Source organism: Loxodonta africana, chromosome 1 (genome assembly GCF_030014295.1).
Source record: "Loxodonta africana isolate mLoxAfr1 chromosome 1, mLoxAfr1.hap2, whole genome shotgun sequence".
NCBI lineage: Eukaryota > Metazoa > Chordata > Mammalia > Proboscidea > Elephantidae > Loxodonta > Loxodonta africana.
In genome coordinates, this window is record NC_087342.1 from 41,906,237 (window position 1) to 41,928,050 (window position 21,814).

Consider the following 21,814-nt stretch of genomic DNA (forward strand, 5'->3'; position numbering starts at 1 on the left):
CTCTCGTCCTTGCCCCTGGACTGGTGTGCGCATTTCATCTAGTTTTGTTTCTCTATACTGTCCGGGTTTTTCCAGTCTCTGTCATACCAGTAAGTCTCATCTTCTTTTGTGAGTTAGAATTTTGTTCTACATTTTTCTCCAGCTCTGTCCAGGACCCTGTATTGTGATCCCTGTGAGAGCAGTCAGTGGTGGTAGTCTGGCACCATCTCGTTGTGCTGGACTCAGTCTGGTGAAGGCTGTCATCTTCTGAATCTTTTATTTTGGTTATTGTATTTTTCAGTTTTAAGGTTTCCATTCAGTTTTCTTTATGTCTTCTCTTTCTTTGTTGGGACTTTCTATTTCTCTTCTGAAGCTTTCTATTTTTTCATTTGTTTCAAACACATTTATAATTGCTCACTGAAACGTTTTTATCATGATTGCTTTAAAATCTTTTACAGATAATCTAACATCTCTGTCATCTTAGTGTTGGCACTTATCCATTGTGTTTTTTCATTCAATTTGAGATCTTACTGGTTCTTGGTATAATGTGAGGTCGTCTATAAAAACTAGTGCATTTTCTTATTATGTTATGAGACTGGATCTTATGGAAACCTTTTATTTTAGCTGGTGTTTTCTGACACTGTGCCAGCAGAGGAAAAAATCCAGGTTCCCCACTTGACTCCTTTAACACCTGCGATGGAGGGCTCCTCTTTACTGCTGGCTGCGGGTGGGCATTCCAGTGGAGCTCCACTGATACTGATGGGAGTGGCCTCATTACCACTGGATGATCGTGAAAGTACTAACTATCCATTAGGCCTCCACTGACAACTTCCCAGTGAGGAAGGGAAGGGATACCTCATTACTACCAGGTGAGGGGGTACAAAGTCCAGGCTACCCTTAATGATGGTCACTGCTGACCCTGCAGGAGTGAAGAGGCTCATTATCAGCTAGCAGAGATGAAAGTCCTGGCTTCCTATTTGGCCTTCTTTGACATCACCCCAGTGGGGGTTTTGGGGTACCTCATTACTATTTATGCAGCCTTTGCTGGTGTGGGTAGGGTGGAGTCAGTTTCTTCTGTGGTTTGGCTGGAGTAGAGTAATTAATGTCTGAAGGTTTTCTGTCTTTATAGGCTGCTACTGGCTTAGTCCCTTGGCTAGAGAGAGCAGGCTTTTGTTGGGGCTTTTTCTTTTTCTCTCGTTTCTTTTTTTATCTCTGCCTATTGGTGTTCCTGGAGCCCTGATGGCACAGTGGTTCAGAGCGTGGCTGCTAACCAAAAGATCCATAGTTCAAACCCACCAGCCACTTCTTGGAAACCCTGCAGAGCAGTTCTGTGGTTTGGTATGGTCAGAATCGACTAGATAGCAATGAGTTTTTTTTTTTTTTTATTGGTGTTTCTGTGTTGCCCGTTTCTTCAGCTTCAAGTCTAGGATATATGAAGCAAAAAGAAAACCCGAGAGAACATGCTGCTATGTTTTTCCCCAGGTCCTTGAGTCCCTGGCCAATCTACCTTCTTCTCTCCATCTTTTAGAGTTTTCTTACGTTTGTTTAATATATGATATCTAGGGTTTTGTTGTAATTTGTGGGAATAATAAGAAAAAGTAGATCTGTTCCATCTTATTGGAAGTAGAAGTTGCTTTTTCCTTTTAATGCCAATAACTCTAACCCTTTACACTGGGTCCTTATTCTGAGTAACCATTCTATCATAAATTGAATCTACCCATCCTTGTTCACTTAGAGATTAACTCGTATCAGATAGTCCTGAACCAGCCAGAGGAACTGTGCTATTTGGGAGGAGTTGCTGGTTTCCAGCATTATCTATCCCTTGTTCTATCTAGTTATTAGATTTGTTAGTTTCTTTATCACAGTCAGTGATTTGGAGTTGAAATTTTTGTTTTACTGCTTTACCCAGATAAGGTAAGAAATTCATGAACAATAGTTTACTAATATTTTAATTTTATTTTAGGAAATACTTAAAAAACTCAAAGTACTATTTTTTTTTTAATACAGGCATTGAAGAAAATTATAAGCCATTTTATTTAAAACAATTAGAAAAAAATGTGGAAGAGGATGTGAAAAGTTTAAAGGTAGGTAATATAGCAGATGCTGAAAATATTAACGTGTCAAAACATATATTATCAATCATGAAAACCAAAGGAACATAATTTGTTACTGAGTTTTGAGGCGAGCTAACCTGGTAAACAAATAAAACAAAATTAGCATTTTTGTGAAAATATCAAGTTGGCATGCTGGACCCTTTCCTCCATCAAAACTTATGAAATGAAAGAAAACACATAAAGCAATGTGAAAGTAAAGGAACAATATCACAGGAAAAGAATGGAGAGTACCACAGGTGGATCAGCCATTTTGGGAAAATTCTTGAAAGACAGAAAGCCAACAGAATTATATCTGCTAAGACATATAACAGAAAGAAAAAAAAAAAAATTAACCCAAAACATAATGCTAAGGAAAAAATAACCAGGAGAGCAAGTCTTGGGTCAGTGTATTCTTGTGTGAAAGAAACAGCATAGTCACCTGGAACACGGACAGGGAGAGGCATGTGGGAGCCACATTTATGCCAGCTAGAAAGGTTGGCTTCTGCCTCTAGTGCCCTGTCCTGAGCAACACATGGCAGCAACATCTGTCTCGGACTGCAGCAGCAAGCTTGGTATCTGGTGTCAGATAGGTATGTCAAATCCTGGGTACCACCTAACCCCTGGAGGAACAGACTTCCCCATATCCACACTCAGGAAGTAAGGTACTGCCCATAACTCTTCTGCCAACACAGTCACGAAAGGGAAACTAAGGTAAATAAAACAGGCAGGCACACAGAGCTTTTAAAATACAAAAACAAAACAACTAAAATCAGACTTTCAAGGAAATCCTATACTATAAAAGAGAGGTGCCCAGTGCAAAGCAAGGAAACAATCAAAGGGACATGAGGCAAGACAGACATCAGGGAAAAAGCATTACTACAATCAGGATTACTCTATAATGATAAAACATGTCAGTTCACAGAAGGTAGTAACAACTTTGAGTATATATATGCACTTGATAACATGGTCTTAAAATATACAAAGCAAAAATTGACAGAACTTGGTTACGTTGAAGGGGTATAGACTTTCTGGCTGGGATAATGTAAAACTTTAAAAAATAGATAATAGTGATGATAGTATAACATGGTTATTGTAATTAATATCACTTAATTATACACTTAAAAAAGGTTAAAACTTTTTGTTACATATATATTTTACCATGCTAATTTCTTTTTTAATTAAAAAAAAAATTTTTTTTTAAAGGAGAAAAAGACAAATCCACAACAAGAGGTGGAGATTTTAATGCAGGTTTCTCTTAAGTTGATAGAACAGGCAAAAAATCAGTAAGGATATAGAAAATTTGAAGAACATGATTAACACATTGAAACTAATGAAAATATATAAAACACTGCACCTAATAACTACAGAATACCTACCTGTAAATGTTCTTTAAGAACACACAGATTATTTTAAAAAATAGACCATGTACTAAGAAATAAAATGTCCCAACCAGTTTAAAAGGATTGTAATCATAAATGTTCTCTGTAATGAGAGAATGATCTCTGACTGTATTTCAAATATGCTAGAAAAGAATAACAAAAAGATAACCAGAAAATCCCCATATGATTAGATGTTAAGAAATTACTTTTAAAAACCCCTTGAATCAAAAAGTAAACATGATGGAATTTAGAATATATTTTTAATTGAATGCTAACAAAAATACTGCATATTAAAACTTCTAGAATACACTTTGCAAAGGAGTACTTAGTAGTGTAGTCTTAAATGTATACATTAGAAAAGAAGAAAGGCTGAAAACAATTAACAAGGTGTTCATCTTAAGAAAATAGCAAAATAAACCTAGAGAAAATATAAAGAAGTGAATAGTAAGGAAAAGAGCATAAATTAGTGACATAGAGAAAACTAATTCCGGATCAAAAAAGCCAAATGTTGGTTCTTTGAAAAGGCTAATAAGATTCACTAATTAAGACTGATAAGAAAAAGAGAGAGGAAGCATTACTACAGCTCCTGCAGACATCAAAATGGTATTAAGAGGATATTATGAACAATTTTTTGCTAATTAATTTTTAAAATGAGATAAAATAGACCAATTTCTAGAAAAAAGTAAAATTTACGAAAATGGACTCAAATAGAAAACCTGAATATTCCTGTAACTATTAGAGATTGAATCAGTGATCAAAAATCCCAGAGCCAGATGGCTTCATCAGTGATTTATACCAAATAGCCAATGAATAAATCATCTCAATCTTAGACAGTTTTTTCAGAGAACAGAGAAGTAGGAACTCTCCCAGCTCATTTTATAATACTAACATTACCTTGATTCTCAAACCTAAAAAAGAAGGTACAAGAAGGAAAATTATAGGCCAATCTCAATAATACAGCTGGAAAATCCCAAATAATATAAAAACAAACTGAATTCATCAGTGAACAAAAAGGTTAACACATCATGACCCTGCTGAGTTTATTCCAAGAATTCAAGGGTACTTAAATCTTAGGAAAACCTGTCACCATAATTCACTACATTATCCTAAAAAAGGGGAAAAAATCCTATAATCTTCAATAGACGCAGAAAAGCAGCTGATAAAATGTCACACTTATTCACGATAAAAATACTGGCAAACTAGGAATAGAGGGAACTTCCTTAACTGATTAAAAGGTCTCTTAAAATAACCGCAACAGATACCATACTTAGTGATGAAATGTTAACAGCTTCTCTTTGAGATAAGGTACAAGACAAGGATGCTCACCATCACTCTTTCTGGTCAGCATGGTACCGGAAGCCCTAGCTATTGCAGTGGAGCAAGAGAAAGAAGGAAATACAGGATTGGAAAGGAAGAAACAGAACCGTCATTCATAAATGATAAGATATGTATGTAGAAAATTCAAAAGAGTATTTTAAATCAATAATAGAGTTTAAGTGGTTATAAAATCAATATACAAAAAATTATATCTCTATGCATCTGCCAGAGAGTTAGAAAATAAGTTTTCTAAAAAGATACCATTTACAATAACATAAAAAAAAATGAATTACTAGGAATAAATCTAACAAAAGATGTATAGTAACTGTGAGAAAAGAATAAAACTTTATTGATAGACATAAAACAAGACTTAAATGAACAAACCATACGAAATAAATGGTTTGGTAGTCACTATTTTGTAAAGAAAAAATTTACAAAATTTTGTAAAGACTCCCATGTGTCTGTCACTTTGTTGTACTGTGGGGGCTCGGGTGTTGCTGTGATGCAGAAAGCTATGCCACCGGTATTCAGATACCAGCAGGGTCACCCATGGAGGACAGGTTTCAGCTGAGCTTCCAGACTAAGACAGACTAGGAGGAAGGTCCTGACAGTCTACTTTTGAAAAGTATTAGCCAGTGAAAACCTTATGAATAGCAGCAGAACATTGTCTGATACAGTGCTGGAAGATGAGCCCACCAGGTTGGAAGGCATTCAAAAGGTGACTAGGGAAGAGCTGCCTCCTCAAAGTAGAGTCGACCTTAATGATGTGGGTGGAGTAAAGCTGTCGGGACCTTCATTCGCTGATATGGCACAACTCAAAATGAGAAGAAACAGCTGCAAACATCCATTAATAATTGGAGCCTGGAATGTATGAAGTATGAATCTAGGAAAACTGGAAATCGTCAAAAATGAAATGGAATGCATACACATCGATATCCTAGGAATTAGTGAGCTGAAATGGACTGGTATATAGTCTACTATGCTGGGAATGACAACTTGAGGAGGAATGGTGCCGTATTCATCATCAAAAAGAACATTTCAAGATCTATCCTGAAGTAAAATGCTGTCAGTGATAGGATAATATCCATACTCCTACAAGGAAGACCAGTTCATACGACTATTATTCATATTTACCCACCAACCACTAAGGCCAAAGATGAAGAAATAAAAGATTTTTATCAGCTGCTGCAGTCTGAAATTGATCGAACATGCAGTCAAGATGCAGTGATAATTACTGGTGATTGGAATGTGAAAGGTGGAAACAAAGAAGAAGGATCAGTAGTTGGAAAATATGGCCTTGGTGACAGATATAATGCTGGAGACCAAATGATAGAATTTTGGAAGACCAACGACTTCTTCATTGCAAATACCTTCTTTAATCAACATAAACGGCGACTATACACATGGACCTCACCAGATGAAACACGCAGAAATCAAATTGACTACATCTGTGGAAAGAGACTATGGAAAAGCTCAATATCATCAGTCAGAACAAGGCCAGGGGCTGACTGTGGAACAGACTAACAATCGCTTATATGCAAGTTCACGCTGAAACTGGAGAAAATCAGAGCAAGTCCACGAGAGCCAAAATATGACCTTGAGTATATCCCACCTGAATTTAGAGACCATCTGAAGAATGTATTTGACACATTGAACACTAGTGACTGAAGACCAGACGAGTTGTGGAATGACATTAAGGACATCAACCGTGAAGAAAGCAAGAGGTCATTGAAAAGACAGGAAAGAAAGAAAAGACCAAGATGGATGTCAGAGGAGACTCAGAAACTTGCTCTAGAATGTCAAGCAGCTAAAGCAAAAGGAAGAATTAATGAAGTTAAAGAACTGAATAGAAGATTTCAAAGGGTGGCTCGAGAAGACAAAGTAAAGTATTATAATGACATGTGCAAAGAGCTGGAGATGGAAAACCAAAAGAGAAGAAGACGCTCGGCATTTCTCAAGCTGAAAGAAATGAAGGAAAAATTCAAGCCTCGAGTTGCAGTAGTGAAAGATTCTACGGGGAAAATATTAAACAACGCAGGAAGCATCAAAAGGAGATGGAAGGAATACACAGAGTCATTATACCAAAAAGAATTAGTCGATGTTCAGCCATTTGAAGAGGTGGCATATGATCAGGAACCGATAGTACTGAAGGAAGAAGTCCAAGCTGCTCTGAAGGCATTGGCGAAAAACAAGGCTCCAGGAATTGATGGAATATCAATTGAGATGTTTCAACAAACAGATGCAGTGCTGGAGGTGCTCACTCGTCTATGCCAAGACACCTTCCTGGCCAACTGACTGGGAGAGATCCATACTTATGCCTATTCCCAAGTTAGGTGATCCAACCGGATGTGGAAATTATCGAACAATATCATTAATATCACACGCAAGCAAAATTTTGCTGAAGATCATTCAAAAATGGCTGCAGCAGTATATCGACAGGGAACTGCCAGAAATTCAGGCCGGTTTCAGAAGAGGACATGGAACCAGGGATTGCTGATGTCAGATGGATCCTGGCTGAAAGCAGAGAATACCAGAAGGATGTTTACTTGTGCTTATCGAGTATGCAAAGGCATTCTACTGTATGGATCATAACAAATTATGGATAAGATTTCGAAGAATGGGAATTCCAGAACACAATTAAGTGCTCAGGAAGAACCTTTACATAGATCAAGAGGCAGTTGTTCAGACAGAACAAGGGGATACAGATTGGTTTAATGTCAGGAAAGGTGTGTGTCAGGGTTGTATTCTTTCACCATGCCTATTCAATCTATATGCTGAGCAAATAATCCGAGAAGCTGACTATATGAAGAACAGGGCATCAAGATTGGAGGAAGACTCATTAAGAACCTGCTTTATGCAGGTGACACAACCTTGCTTGCTGAAAGTGAAAAGGACTTGAAGCACTTAGTAATGAAGGTGAAAGACCAGAGCCTTCAGTATGGATTGCACCTCAACGTAAAACAAAAGTCCTCACAACTGGACCAGTGAACAACAACATGATAAACGGAGAAAAGATTGAAGTTTTCAAGGATTTCATTTTACTTGGATCCACAATCAACAGCCATGGAGGCAGCAGTCAAGAAATCAGGAGACGCATTGCATTGGGTAAATCTGCTGCAAAAGGCCTCTTTAAAGTATTGAAGAGCAAAGATGTCACCTTGAAGAGTAAGGTGCTCTTGACCCAGGCTATGGTATTTTCAGTCGCATCATATGCATGTGAAAGCTGGACAGTGAATAAGGAAGACCTACGAAGAATTGATGCCTTTGAATTGTGGTGTTGTCGAAGAATATTGAATATACCATGGACTGCCAAAAGAACGAAAAAATCTGTCTTAGAAGAAGTACAACCAGAATATTCCTTACAAGGAAGGATGGCGACACTGTGTCTTACATATATGTACGTACAGTCCCTGGAGAAGGACATCATACTTGGCAAAGTACAGGGTCAGTGGAAAAGAGAAAGACCCTCAACGAGGTGGATTGACAGTGGCTGCAGCAATGAGCTCAAGCATAACAACAATTTTAAGGATGGCGCAGGACCGGGCAGTGTTTTGTTCTGCTGTGCATAGGGTCGCTATGAGTCGGAATCGACTCAACATCACCTAACAACATTTTGTAAAGATGTCAGTCATTCCCAAATTGATACACAGAATCTGTGGAATCACAACCGAAATCATAACTGTTAATTATTTTTTGTGGCAAGTGGGTGGAGGACTGGAACTTGACAAACTCATTCTGAAATTCATATGGAAAGATAAAGAAGAAAACGAGATACTCTGGAACAAAACTAGTGGCGAGGAAGGGCTTATTATAAAGCTGAATGAAGTAGGACAGAGAGGTGTTGGTGTAGGGCAGACAGAGACCACTGGGTTGGAACTGAGAGTCCTGAGCAGACCCACACTTATATAGAAACTTGATTTTGGCAGAGGTGGTAATGCAGAGCAGTGAATAAATGATTGTCTTTTCAATTAATGCTGCTAAGACAAGTGGGTATCCATATGGGGAAAAAAAGAAAACTCCAGGTTGATCACTGACATAAATGTGAAAGACCAAAGTATAAAGCAATTGGAAGATACCTCAGGGTGGGGAATGGTTTCTCAAACAAGACATAGAAGTATTAATTGTAATGGTAAAAATTGACAGGTTTGATTAATCAAAGAACTTTTGTTCATCAAAAGTAATCATTTAGAGAATAAAAAGATAAACCACAGAATGGAGACCATAATTGTCACACGTGTAGCTGATAGAGGGCTTGAGTGCATACCTTCTAGAGAAATCTTACAAATCAAAAAGAAAAAGACAGTCCAGTTAAAAATGAGTGAAATATTTGAATGGGCACTCATAAAAGAGAGTATTCAAATGGCCAGTAAACAAACAAAAAGGTACAGAACTTATTAGTAACTAGGAAAATGCAAATGAAGACCACAGTCAGATACTAGCTATCTTCTGGATGGGCAAACATGGTGAATATATACTGAAGGACAGAAAAGAATTCTAAATAAATGGTGAAACATGTTTGCGGATGGAAAGACTTGATATCACAAAGCTGCCGGTTCTCCCCAATATAATTTACAGATGGAATGCAATCAAAATTAAAATCCCAACCCAATTCTTTATGGAACTCACCAAGCTGATTTCTAAGTTTATGTGAAAGAAAGAATATACATAGTAGTTGTAAAAATGGTGTGGAGACAGTGTCTGACCTCCTCTAACTTCACGAGGGAAAGAGAATCACCATCGACAGGAACAGCCCAAGGCTGATTCCTTTGAGGTTGAGATCAGACACGCTTCCACCCTCCAAACCTTTTACCAATTCTGACACCACCCGTCCCTCCCGTGGCACTGTTTCCTTTTCTGCTGGGTTCGACAGCTCTTTGCACAGACCACAGAGAACTCACAGACCATACTCTAAATTACCGGATTTATTAGGGAAGTGATAGGTTACAATTCAGGCTCAGGAACACTCAGGATACAGTTCTTTGATCAGGACAACTTCTTCCCAGCTGTGCTACACCAGGCCTCTTCCTGGCTCTTGGCTTCTCAGCACTTTGGCCTGGCCTCTGTCCTACTCAGGCAAGTGTTACAAAGCTCTTTTAGCTCTGCCAGTAAGTGCCTGGAGGCATCCCACTCCACTCCACCAGCAAGCGTTGGCCCCAAGGCACTCAGCTGTCTTGCTCCATCAGCTGTCACCATTTCTCTGCTACCATGCCTTGCAATCTCGTGTTATACCTCTCCCTCTCTGCCCTGGTTCTGCCACCTCTGCTGCGCCTGTCTTCTGTGTTACAGCTCTGTCTCTTTCTCTCTCTGTCTCATGGGTCTAGGAGGTCTTGGTGCAGGGATCCTTGGTCCAGTGGACGTGCTCCACTCCTAGCTCTTGGTGGTAGTAGGTTCCCCTCTGCTCTGGGATTGTCTGCTGTTTTAAGCCTAGTGGGATGGCAATTCTGACCAGTCCTCTTATTAGGTAGGGTTCCATACACATTATTTGCATGGTCCCACCTGCACAGGGGCACTGTGTACCTTATTTACATTATTAGCAGCTGTCCAGTCCCCTTGGTGGGCCACAAGCACCTCATTTGCATAGTCCTAACCAGTCATTTGGTGGGAGCTAAAAAGATAATGGCTAGAAGGGCCATATTAAGTAATTCACTGTGCTGCCGTAGTCAATAATACTTTGAAGAAGGAGATGAAAGTCATGTAGCATTAGAGCAAGGGTAATCAAATGAACGGATAGAAAAGTGCAGTCTTCCACAGGCTGGCCTCTCCAGAAGAAGAAACCAAGGTTGAGATTGAGGTACAAGGAACCAGGACTGAGCAGAGAGGAAGTCAAACTGCAGTCACGCCTGACAAAGAGCTTTGGCAACCCAGTAGGAGGGGAGCTCAGAGCAAATGCTGCCCATCAGGGTCATCCCATGTCAGGCCAAATTTAAAAAACCAGTTGCCATCGAGCCAAAAAACCCATTGAGTCGATTCCAACTCATGGTGACCCCGTGTGTGTCAGAGTAAAAGTGTGCTCCATAGGGTTTTCAGTGGCTGATTTTTTTAAAGTAAATCAGCAAGCCTTTCTTCTGAGGCACCTGTGGGTAGACCTGGACCACCAATCTTTGGGTTAGCAGCCAAGTGTGTTAACCATTTGCACCACCCAGGGACTACTATAGAGCCATTTAAAAGAAAGAGGTAGACTAATATGAAATGATGTAGAAAGATCTTCAAGACTAGTTAGTGAAAACAGAAGTCACCAAACAATATTTGGAGTGTGATCCTTTTCATGTTAAAAAGCATGTATTTGTATATTCCCAGAATTATGTATGTAATGCCTAGAGAAAGAATAAAAATGATGCACAGTATGTTCTGGGAAATGGAGGAGCATGGGGTTGGAAGGAACAGTCGAGTGTTGCTCTGTATATTTCTGCATTTTTTAAAAATCTTTTAAAAGGAATTTGTATTTACTTATGTTGTGTAATAAAACAGAAAACAGTTGCTTTTATAAAATTAACGAAAATACCATGTTTAGTATAGAGAATGCTGCAGAGTATGACCGTAATTAATATCCTGTCATTCTCCCCAGTCATTACTGTATTCAGCAGATGTTTTTGACCACTTACCTATGTAGCAGGCACTCTGTGAAGAACAAAATACATTTAACTAGGAGAAAGAAAAACAGAAATGTTAACATTTTATCTTTGGGTGAAGGCACTATGGGTAGAGTTTTTAAAAGTTATTCGCTATATTTTCCATAATGAGTAATATTTTATAAGAAAAAGCAAAATATTAATTTTTAAAAAATATTTACTATTTGTAAGATTTATGTAGGAGCCCTGGTGATGCAATGGTTAAGCACTTGGCTGCCAACTGAAAGGTTGGTGGTTTGAACCCACCCAGCGGCTCCATGGGAAAAAGACCTGGCAATCTGCCCCTGTAAAGATTAGAGCCTAGAAGACCCTATGGGACAGTTCTACTCTGTTACATGACTCTACAGCACCCAACAACATCTGTGTTAAAATTCTACCTTCTGAAAGGATTCATTCCTCTCATAACATTTTCTGAAAATATTTTCTGCTGTTTATTAAAGTGTGTATTTGTGCTCTTAATTATAGGATGAGTATCTGGACCAAAATGTAATCATCAAGAAGATGCAGTCTCTCCAAACGGATTGTGTAGCAGTACCTCCAAGCAGGTCAAACTCGGGTAACTTACACTGTGATCTAAGATATGTGTATTCATCTATTCATTTGCTCATTCATTTACTCTCTAAAATACTATTCAAGACCATATTGGAAGGAAAAAACTATAAAACTTAACAGGGTTTCCAAACACCTGTCTTAGAGGATTTTATACTAAGTCACACTGTGCTCACTAAAATCCAGAGTGTCCTGGACATAAGGGGCCTGAAGTATCTGGTGGGGAGAAAGTGGTAGAAAGTCTGGTGGGGAAGAAGGGGACATATGTGGGAGCAAAGACCTTGAGGAGGTCAGGGGTGACGGGTTCCAGGGTACAAGTAGAGAGGGATATTGAGGCCACCGTTTGACCCAGGGCAAACTACTTGACCTCTTATTAACCTCATCCATCAATTAGTGATAATAACTGGAACCCACTCATAGGGTTGTTTTTTTTTTAATAAATTTTATTGTGGTAAAATATATATAACAAAAAGTTTGCCACTTTAACCATTTTTAAGTGTACAATTCAGTGACATGAATTATATTCACTACGTTGTACAGCCATCACTACTGTTCATTTCCATAAGTTTGTCCTTAACCCAACCAGAAACTCAATACCCCTTAAGCAGTAATTCCCCGTTTTCCCCTCTTGCAGCCCCTGTGACCACTAATAAACTTTGGTCTCTATGAATCTGCCTATTCTAGACCTTTCATATAAGTGGGATCACACAGTATTTCCTTTTGTGTCTGACTTAGCTCACTCAGCATAATGTTTTAAGATTCATGCATGTTGTGGCATATATCAGGACTTCATTTCTCTTTATGGCTGAATAATATCCCAATGTATGTATGTAGCACGTTTTGTTTTTTATCCATTCATCTGTTAGTGGACACTTGGGTTGTTTCCACCTTTTGGGTATCGTGGGTAATGCTGCAGTGAACATTGGTGTACAAGTCTCTGTTTGAGTCCCTACTTTCAATTCTTTTGGAGTGGAATTGGCTGAGTCATAATCGTAATTTTATATTTAACTTTTTGAGAAACTACCAAAATGTTTTCTACACGGCCACACTGTTTTACGTTCTCATTATGGGGTTTTTAAAGAATAAAGAACCCATGGAAAGTGCTGTTTATTTTTTCTAACCCAAATCATACCAAGGAGGTAAGCACCTTCTCTGATCCAACATAAATGCCTTTCTTCCTTGGTCACCCCTACAGCATCGGCTTTTCTGTTGCTTGTTGTAATTTCCCCAGTGCTCGCTCACTGCCAGGTGGGGGCTCTTACTGATCACCTGTATAACCCATAGGAAGAAGACCATCTAGTAAACACTTTTTTTTGTTCTCAAGGTTATCAGTATATTGCTCTGAGGTACAGATTCCTGATGTTCAGATTTTATTTTACATTTTAATGTTTCATGAAGCTCATTCCAGTGTTGACCGTTTTTTCCCAGCCACAGAGCAGCCCAGTTCATTGCACAGTTCACAGGGGCTCAGAATGGGTCCTGTAGAAGAGTCCTGGTTTGGTCCCTCCTCAGAGCACCAGCAAGAGGAGAATCAGCCAAGCCTGCAGAGTAAGCTCCAGGACGAAGCCAACTACCATCTTTTTGGCAGCCGTATGGACAGGAAGGAAAAATGGCAACCCAGACAGAATGTGGCTTATAACAGAGAGGAGGAAAGGAAACGAAGGGTCTCCCATGACCCCTTTGCACAGCAGAGACCTTATGAGAATACTCAGAACCCAGGAGTAAAAGGCATTGCTTATCCCAGTGCAACCAGTCACGTTGATGTATTTCAACAACTACCAGGGCTAACCAGCCAACCCCAACTACCATACTGGAACAGTGGGTTATATAGCAGCAGTCCACATGGTTCGGGAGCAAGAACCCTGGATCCAGGAATAGCAGGTCCAAGACCTTGGTATGGGCCAAATCCTAGTCATATGCCTAACCTGCATAAAACTCCGGTGCCTGAGACCAACCTACTGGGAAACACACCAACCATTCCATTCAGCTTCCCATCAATAGGTAAACAGGCCTTTAACAGTCACAATCATACTTTTTTTTTATTTTCTGAAGACAGAGCAGCCATTAGCTGATATGATGGGGACAAATGGCAAGTTTTTCAGAGTCTTCAGCTGCCAGATGCAGCTTACTGCCATGGAATGGTTTGTTCCCATGGAATGCTTTTCATCAGACCACCCGGCCTGGGCATATTTCAGTTTGGGTCTAGGATTCATCATAATTGCTGGCAAGTATTGGGTTATATATCCTTTAATTGGTAGGTGTCTTCCACTATAACCAGAATAACACAGTAGTTCCATCAGGGCCCAGTCTCTGATGAATGGGAAGATATTTGCTTATACTCTTTTGTCTTGCTTGCTGTGTTCTGAAAGTAGAAAAATAAGTCTTGGATATTATTTCTTATATAGGCCAAAGACTACCGCTTGTGATGAAAATTTTTCTTACAATTCCCTTATCTCTAGGATAAAAGTAAATGTTAGTTGATAGTAGTTACTGACGACAGTGGAAGTGATGTTAATACCCAGTATTGTTATTAAATAATACCTCCCAATACCACCTGACTACAAGAATGACATCTGCCAGGGAGACCTTACTGTGTGCTGGCAATTCAGAAAACAGCTTAGTTAGAGATAAAAGCACAGAGCTGAGTCACATTTCTTTTAAAAGGCCAATTTCCCCCAAAACTTTCTATGGAAGCATTCTGGAATATTTTTCCACAGATTTTACTGTAAGATCTATTGAATGCAAAATATTAAATTAGGCATCAAACAGAATCTGAGTCATACATAATCATAGGAGTGAAATGTCCTATTTATGATGTATCTGGGAATAAAACTTTTCATTAATGTTACCATATTTTATTCATTCATGATTAATTCAATAAAAATGTTTAAAGCACTTGCTCTGTATGCCAGGCAGTTTTCTAGGCACTGGCGATACAACAATGAACAAACAGCCCAAGTCCATCCCCGCATGGAACTTAAATCCTTATACTTGTGTGTGTGCACATGTGTATTTCTCACATTTTTTGGTAAAGAGGGTCCAGAGTTACCATAGCCTCATTAGAAAAAAATGCAATGAAGTGTGCATACTGTCAGATCCAACTGGACTTCCTATTTTAAGGACAAGCCGTGAGTTGGAATTGACTCAATAGCAACAGTTTAGGCGCTGACTGAGAAGCCTAGAGCTAAATTTCATTTACCACTCTCCTCAGACCTGGGTTCTACCTTCTCTAATACAAAGACCTGCTAAATGTTCTTAATAAGAGTAAACTTGGACAACTTCAATTTAGCATGCATATCATTGAACACGTGCCATATACCAAGTCCTATGCTGTAGAAGACCGTCAGGAGTACACACATGAATGAACATGGTGTCTGTCCTTTGAGAACTCATATGCAGGTAGAGAAGTAAACTGTACAAACTGATCCAGGGCAGCATGTGGCAGAGTGCTAGATCTCCGATTACAGCGGAGGCTGCTCGAAGAGGGCAGAATTTGAGCTAGGTAGGTATAGGGAGAAAGGCAGCCCAGGCGGAGGGAACAGCTTGAGCAAAGACAGGATCATTGTATTAATGAGTCAGTGGGACTAATGAGTCAATGGGAAGCCTGGTGTGATGGAACTGCCTAGATTGGAGAAAGTAAGCAGATAGTGAAAGAAAGGTCAAAGAGAGATTTGGGTAAAACTGGCCAGCTTTGAGTAGTGAAGTGAGAGCTTGGATTTACTGTGTGAAGGAGGACACTAACCACACATTTGAGTAGGGGATCCTGATGGGAAGCGTGGCTGAGCCTAGTTGTCTTCTTCATCAATGACTTGGCAGCAGCCGTATTTTAAAGAACATTTCAAGGGGTAGTACAGGATAAATCATTTAACTTCAGCATCTACCTTAAGCCCTTTACTGTGGTATTTTCTCTTGTTTTCAATCTAGATGTGCTCACTTGTGTTTCTCTCTACTTAGATGAGTCTTTCAGATACAGCATTTACAATAGCACTGGCATTCAGATTGGAAACTACAATTACATGGAGGTTGGCAGGATGAGTGTACCACCACTGGACAGCACAAACACGAACCTCAAAGAAGAGCCAGCGTGGAAGTACCAAGAGATCTTTGGTAAGATGCCCTTTAAAGACCCATGGTGTAGCAACCCTCAACTGTCTTACTTATTAGTGGGGTTATCATGGAATTGTCAGATTTCTCTGGTTATTCCCAAACATAGTTGTCCCATGTTTCTTCTGTAAAAATGTCTGTAATTTCCTTATTTACCATGAGGATGATAGCAGTATCTGATTCATACATTTGTTGTGAAAATTAAGTGAGTCAATATGTACAGAGTGCTTAGAACACTGCCTGGTACATAGTAAGTTCTATAAAATATTAAACTATTATCATCATCAATATTACTACTCAGATCTGGGAGAAGTAGCTTCCTTACATCCCCATCACAGGGGATTCTGTAGTAGAAGACTATCCCTTCAACAGCACCTCTGTAATAAAAACAAGAGGGCTGTCTCCCATAGGGTCCCACTATACAAGCCAACAGCATTCACACCAAAGCACAACCTACAAAAAGCAATCATGAGTCCAAAAACAGTATGATTCAAGAACCCGGCTGTTTTTTAATAATTTTTTGTTGTTGAGAATATACACAGGAGAACATACCTCAATTCAGCTGTTTCTACATCTACAATTCAGTGACACTGATTACATACTTAGAGTTGTGCAACCATTCTCACCCTCCTTTGCTGAGTTGTTCCTCCTCCATTAACATAAACTCGCTGTCCCCTAAGGCTCCTATCTTTTAATTTGCTGTCAGCTTGATCCCATTTAGTTTGATCTTGAAAGAGCACAGTGCTCAAGGTAGACATTCTTTACTAGTTAAGCTAAACTATTGTTTGGGTTTTTTTTAAGAAGACTTCAGGGGATATTTTTGGCTTAAGATTTAAAGATTAACTCAGGGCAGTAGTTTCAGGGGTTCATCCAGCCTCCAAGGCACTAGAAAGTGTGGAGTACATGAGAGTTTGAAATTCTAAGAACCCAGGTTTCTGATTAACCCAGGGATTGGCAAAATTTTCTGTAAAGGGCCAGATAGTAAATATTTTAGGCTTTGGGAGCCCTAAGGTTTCTGTCACAACTACTCAAAAGTAGTATATAAATGAATAGGCATGGTTGTATTTCAGTAAAGCTTTATTTACAAAAACAGGCAGATTTGGCCACAGCCATAGTTTGCTGAACCCTATTCTAACACATTTTATGGGTAGCATTTAAAATACCTAGTGCAGAGGTTCCTAACTTTGCAGGAGACAAGGGCACCTTTGAGAATCTGATGAAACACAGGGTCCCTTTCTTAGAGAGGTATTGACAAAATTTGGCAAATATTCCAACAGGTTCTTTAAACACTGACATCCAATGGTGGGGACAGAAAATGAAAGGATGGGAGTTGCAAAAAAAAAAAAAAGTCTTTTTTTTATATTCAGCTTACTGAGGTAGGATCAGGATCAAAGACTATGGTTTATTTGTGGCGGTTGTTTTTATACTTTTATTTGTTTCTTTTTATTAGTTATGTTTATGAAAGGCTAAGGGGAAGAGACCAGTAGAAAAAGAGGTTACGATTATAGGCGAAAGAAGGGACAGCAGTTGTGGGAAGTGGAGGGTGTCCCAAAACAGACCTTGAAGAGTACAGAGAAAGACAAGAGAAGGGCACTATAATTGACAGAATAAAACATTTAATTTTCATGTTGGCACTACAGTATATAAAACAGCTGTTATAAATGCACATAGTATACTCTGTAGCTGCCATGTTTACCTTTTTTTATAGGAATCTGTAAGTTACACTGTCATTAAGACTTCACCCTTGAAAAAGCCACATTCTATGATGTATGGTCAGATTTAACAGCCCCAATTGTTAAAACACTTGGATTAAGTCATAACCAGTTTTCTTGCAAGAGAACCTTGTATACCTTTATTTATCAATTCTAGTACCTTAATAGCTACCCAGCGAGTCATTAACATAAGGAAACACGCATCGTGATGCTCTGAATTTCCTTGACTAAATCATAGGAAAGTAAAGGGATCAGGACTTGGGTGGCTTTGACTCTGGTCAGATGTAAGTGGAAAATGCCCAAAAGGAACAAAAACAGTACATTTCTCCTTTACATCCAGGGAAGTCTAACATAAACAGGGAACAGGGCTGCTGGTTCAAGTTGTGTAGAACACCCAAACTAGTAGCCGAGTAGGGGCTTTGTTCACAGTGCCATCAGCAGTGGCTTAGGGCTGCATCTGCTGGGAGGAAGGAACACTCTGTTCTAGTTCACACAAAGGGTCTGTGTGGGCTAGCAGGCATGTGAAGTAACAAATCCAGTGAATAAACAAACAACTGTATAGCTAAGAAGTTATCTTTTTCACTGTCTGCTACTCTTCACTGTGCTTAGTTTTTTCACCAGTTCCAGAAGCTAGAATTTTCAGATGGGTTATAGTTTGACGCCTTCTCTTTTCCATTTGGCAGATAATATCACCAGTCTGACTGATAAACACCTGGACCCAGTAAGGGAAAATCTGGGAAGGCACTGGAAAAAATGTGCACGTAAGCTGGGCTTCACTGAACCCCAGATTGATGAAATTGACCATGACTATGAACGAGATGGACTAAAAGAGAAGGTTTACCAGATGCTCCAAAAGTGGCTGATGAGGGAAGGCAGTAAAGGGGCCACAGTGGGAAAGCTGGCATATGCACTCTACCAGTGTTCACGAACAGATCTTCTGAACTATTTGATACGTGTCAGCCAGAACTAACCCTAAGGGGGTTTGACAGCATAAAGTCAAGCTCCTCACTTGGTGTGATGGTTAAGGTTATGTGTCAACCTGGCTAAGCCACGATTCTCTGTGGTTTGGCAGATACTATGTAATCATTCTCCATTTTGTGACCTGATGTGAGCAGCCCATCAGTTGTAATGGGAGTTTCTTGGGCGTGTGGCCTGCATCCAATTTGTCATCCTCTGACCTCCAGTTCTTGGGAAGTGAGCAAGCAGCCTGCTGCCTGACCTTCAGATTTTAGGATTCACCAGCTCCCCGAGCCCCACGAGTCAGAAGAAGCCTCCAGCCTGATGCCTGACCCACGAATTTGGGACTTGCCAGCCTCCATAACTGTGTGAGCCATTTCCTCGAAATACATATATGCTATATGTATATATATGCTTCACTTGATTTTGCTCCTTTAGAATACCCAACCTAAGACACTTGGTGAATAACCCAGTGGAAAGTATGCTGCCTCAGAGAGTTCTGAATTCCTTCCTCACTGACATGGGTTCTAGGTCTGTAAAAATTCATTTCCTGCATTTCATACCTGGAGAATTGGAAAAGAAATCTGTAGCAAACAACCTACCTTCAGGAAAATGTAAGCGGGAAGACCAATTAATGCTGTAAGACCAATCACAAAAGGAGCCTTATTGGAATTTGAAATGGAGAGAACAGATAATTGAGGAAGATCATTTTCCTTTAGTTTATGCCATAACCTTCAATTATGTGATTCATTCCATTCCCTGGAGTTTGGTTTGAGCAAGAAAAAAATTCAGAGAATATAAAATAAATCAACTTTCTTATTTTCTGTTCTCCACGTAGGCTCTTGCCATAACCAAAGTACAGTGAAATTCTATGTTCTCTCCAAGTAGGTTTTTTGTATCAGAACCAGTTTATCTTAAAAACATAGTTAACTTCAGTATCAAGTAAATCCAGTATCTGTGACTACAAGCTTCAAGAATTATATGCAAATCACTCCTTAAATTAAGGGGATTTTAAGGAGTAGGAAGGAGGAAAAAAAAGGGGGGCAAAAGAAAAAAAAAAAAGGCATCAGAATGTCCGCAGATAATTGTGAGGAACCACTACTCACTGTAACTACTACAAAAACTCTTGATTCGTTTTTTAAGTTCTTCCCTAGCATTCTGGTACTTTGTGCAGCTTCCCAGCCTGTGTGCCCTGAAGAGGGGACAGGTGTGCAGGGAATACTGGCCTCTTAGCTCCAGGGTAGGACTAGAGCCTCATGCTGGTCACTGTGGAGCAGCCTCCTCAGTTGACCCCAGTGTACTGGAGAAAGATTTTCACTTTCCCTGTGTGCCCTGACGTAAAAGAGGACAGTTTCAGAGCCTGGAAATTGTGCTTCTGGCACGCAGCCTTTCAAAACCCACATGAAGTCTTGGAGGGAATGGAGGCACTAGAACACAGAATCCGACCGGCCTTCCGGCCTCACTGCTGGCACTTGGTTAAACAAGAGTGGTGTGCAGTCATGCTAAGCCCTGCCGTCTGTCAGAAAGGATCCGGTGTGCCATGGGTTGATAACAGTGTTGTTAGTGCTTCTGATTCTGCAGCCCCTCCAGCTCAGCAGACAAGTGCACACACACCTCTTCGGTGTGGCTGTAGAGCAGGGCTGCTGAGCCTCAGCACTACTGACATTTGGGGCTAGATGATTCTGAGGGGGGAGGGGGGAGGGGGAAGTCCTGTGCACTGTAGGACTTTTAGAAGCATTCCTGGTCTCTACCCACCAGGTGCCAGTAGGCCTCCCATCCCCCTTCCCCCTTGGGATAAAAATGTCTCAAAAAAAAAAACATACCTGATGCCATCGAGTCGACTCTGACACATAGTGACTGCAACCTTATAGGACAGAGTAGAACTGCCCCATAGGGTTTCCAAGGAGTGGCTGGTGGATTCGAACTGCCAACCTTTTGATTAGCAGCCGAGCACTTAACCACTGTACCACCAGGGCTCCAAAAATGTTTCTGCAAATATGCAGAATGTTCCCTGGGAGGGCACAGTCGCTCAGGTTGAGAACACTGCTGTGAAGCCTTGTTTCTCTTGTCCACACAAGACCTTGGGGGAAGGTGCAGTGATTAAGAGCTGAGCTGCTACCTGAACCCACCAGCCACTCTGTGGAGAAAAGACCTGGTGATCTGCCCCTATGAAGATTTCAGCCTCGAAAACCCTGCGGGGCAGTTCTGTTCTGTTCTATATGTGGCTTTAAGTCGGAATCGACTCAACACACAAAACCCAGTCTCACTTCTTAGCAGCCATACATTATTAGATCATGTTTGCCAAAAGGAAAACTGAAGGGGGAAGGGTCTCAGGCTTTGCTGCAAGGGCCTGGATTGTTTCCCTAAATGTATCCTTGGTACCTCCATCCTACTGGTTTTCTAAATTCTCTAAATTCCAAAGAGGTTGAAAGATGAATGTTAAGTAGCAAAAATGAAAGGATTTTTAATGGACTTTTTAAAATAAAATGTTATTCCTCAAACATGCTGTTAGGTGCTGTCAGGTTGGTTCCGACTCATAGTGGCCCTGTGTACAACAGAGTGAAACACTGCCCAGTCCTGCACTGTCCTCAAAATCATGGCTATGTTTGAGCCCACTGTTACAGCCACTATGTCAGTTCATCTTGTTGGGGGTCACTGAAACGTGTATGTTTGTATAAATGAAATAGTTTGGGATTCTCCTCCGGTGACTCTACTGCTTACGCTGGCATTTCCTGTACAAAATCCCCTTTCACCCCACTGCTACTGTGAGAAGAGTGGAAGCTGACGGAGAAGAGAGAAGCTCCCAGACAGGCGCATTTTGGCCCTCAGGATGACCACTTGCTGCCCAAGAGGCTCTAGCACTGCTGTTCTTCAGACATGGCTCAGATATCTTTCCTCCCCCTACTCTCTGAACACTGGCTAAAGAAAGCCAGATCTGTCTCCAAGGACTTTGAATATGTGGCCCAAGCACCACAAAAAAAAAAAACTATTTTTGGGCAGAAACCAATGCAGCAAGAAGGCATAGGCTAGAAAGTAAGGAAGAAGGCTATCCATATTTGGTTCCAAATAAAGATATTCAAACAATGAGGTTATTA

The 21,814-nt window shown here is 40.1% G+C and overlaps 1 protein-coding gene across 9 annotated transcripts in view; it reads left to right on the forward strand.

Annotated features, from left to right (window-relative positions):
* The window catches only part of RIPK1 (receptor interacting serine/threonine kinase 1), a 70,421-nt gene extending 48,695 nt beyond the window's left edge, over positions 1-21,726 (forward strand). For all 9 annotated transcript variants that reach the window (XM_023557642.2, XM_064279882.1, XM_010597547.3 and 6 more), the window contains 5 exons: positions 1,987-2,063; positions 11,863-11,953; positions 13,375-13,947; positions 15,901-16,053; positions 18,446-21,726. In XM_023557642.2, the coding sequence (XP_023413410.1) occupies positions 1,987-2,063; positions 11,863-11,953; positions 13,375-13,947; positions 15,901-16,053; positions 18,446-18,732 (1,181 nt within the window). In that variant the 3' untranslated portion in view covers positions 18,733-21,726. The remainder of the gene's footprint in view (positions 1-1,986; positions 2,064-11,862; positions 11,954-13,374; positions 13,948-15,900; positions 16,054-18,445) is intronic.
* The last annotated feature ends 88 nt before the right edge of the window (positions 21,727-21,814 follow it).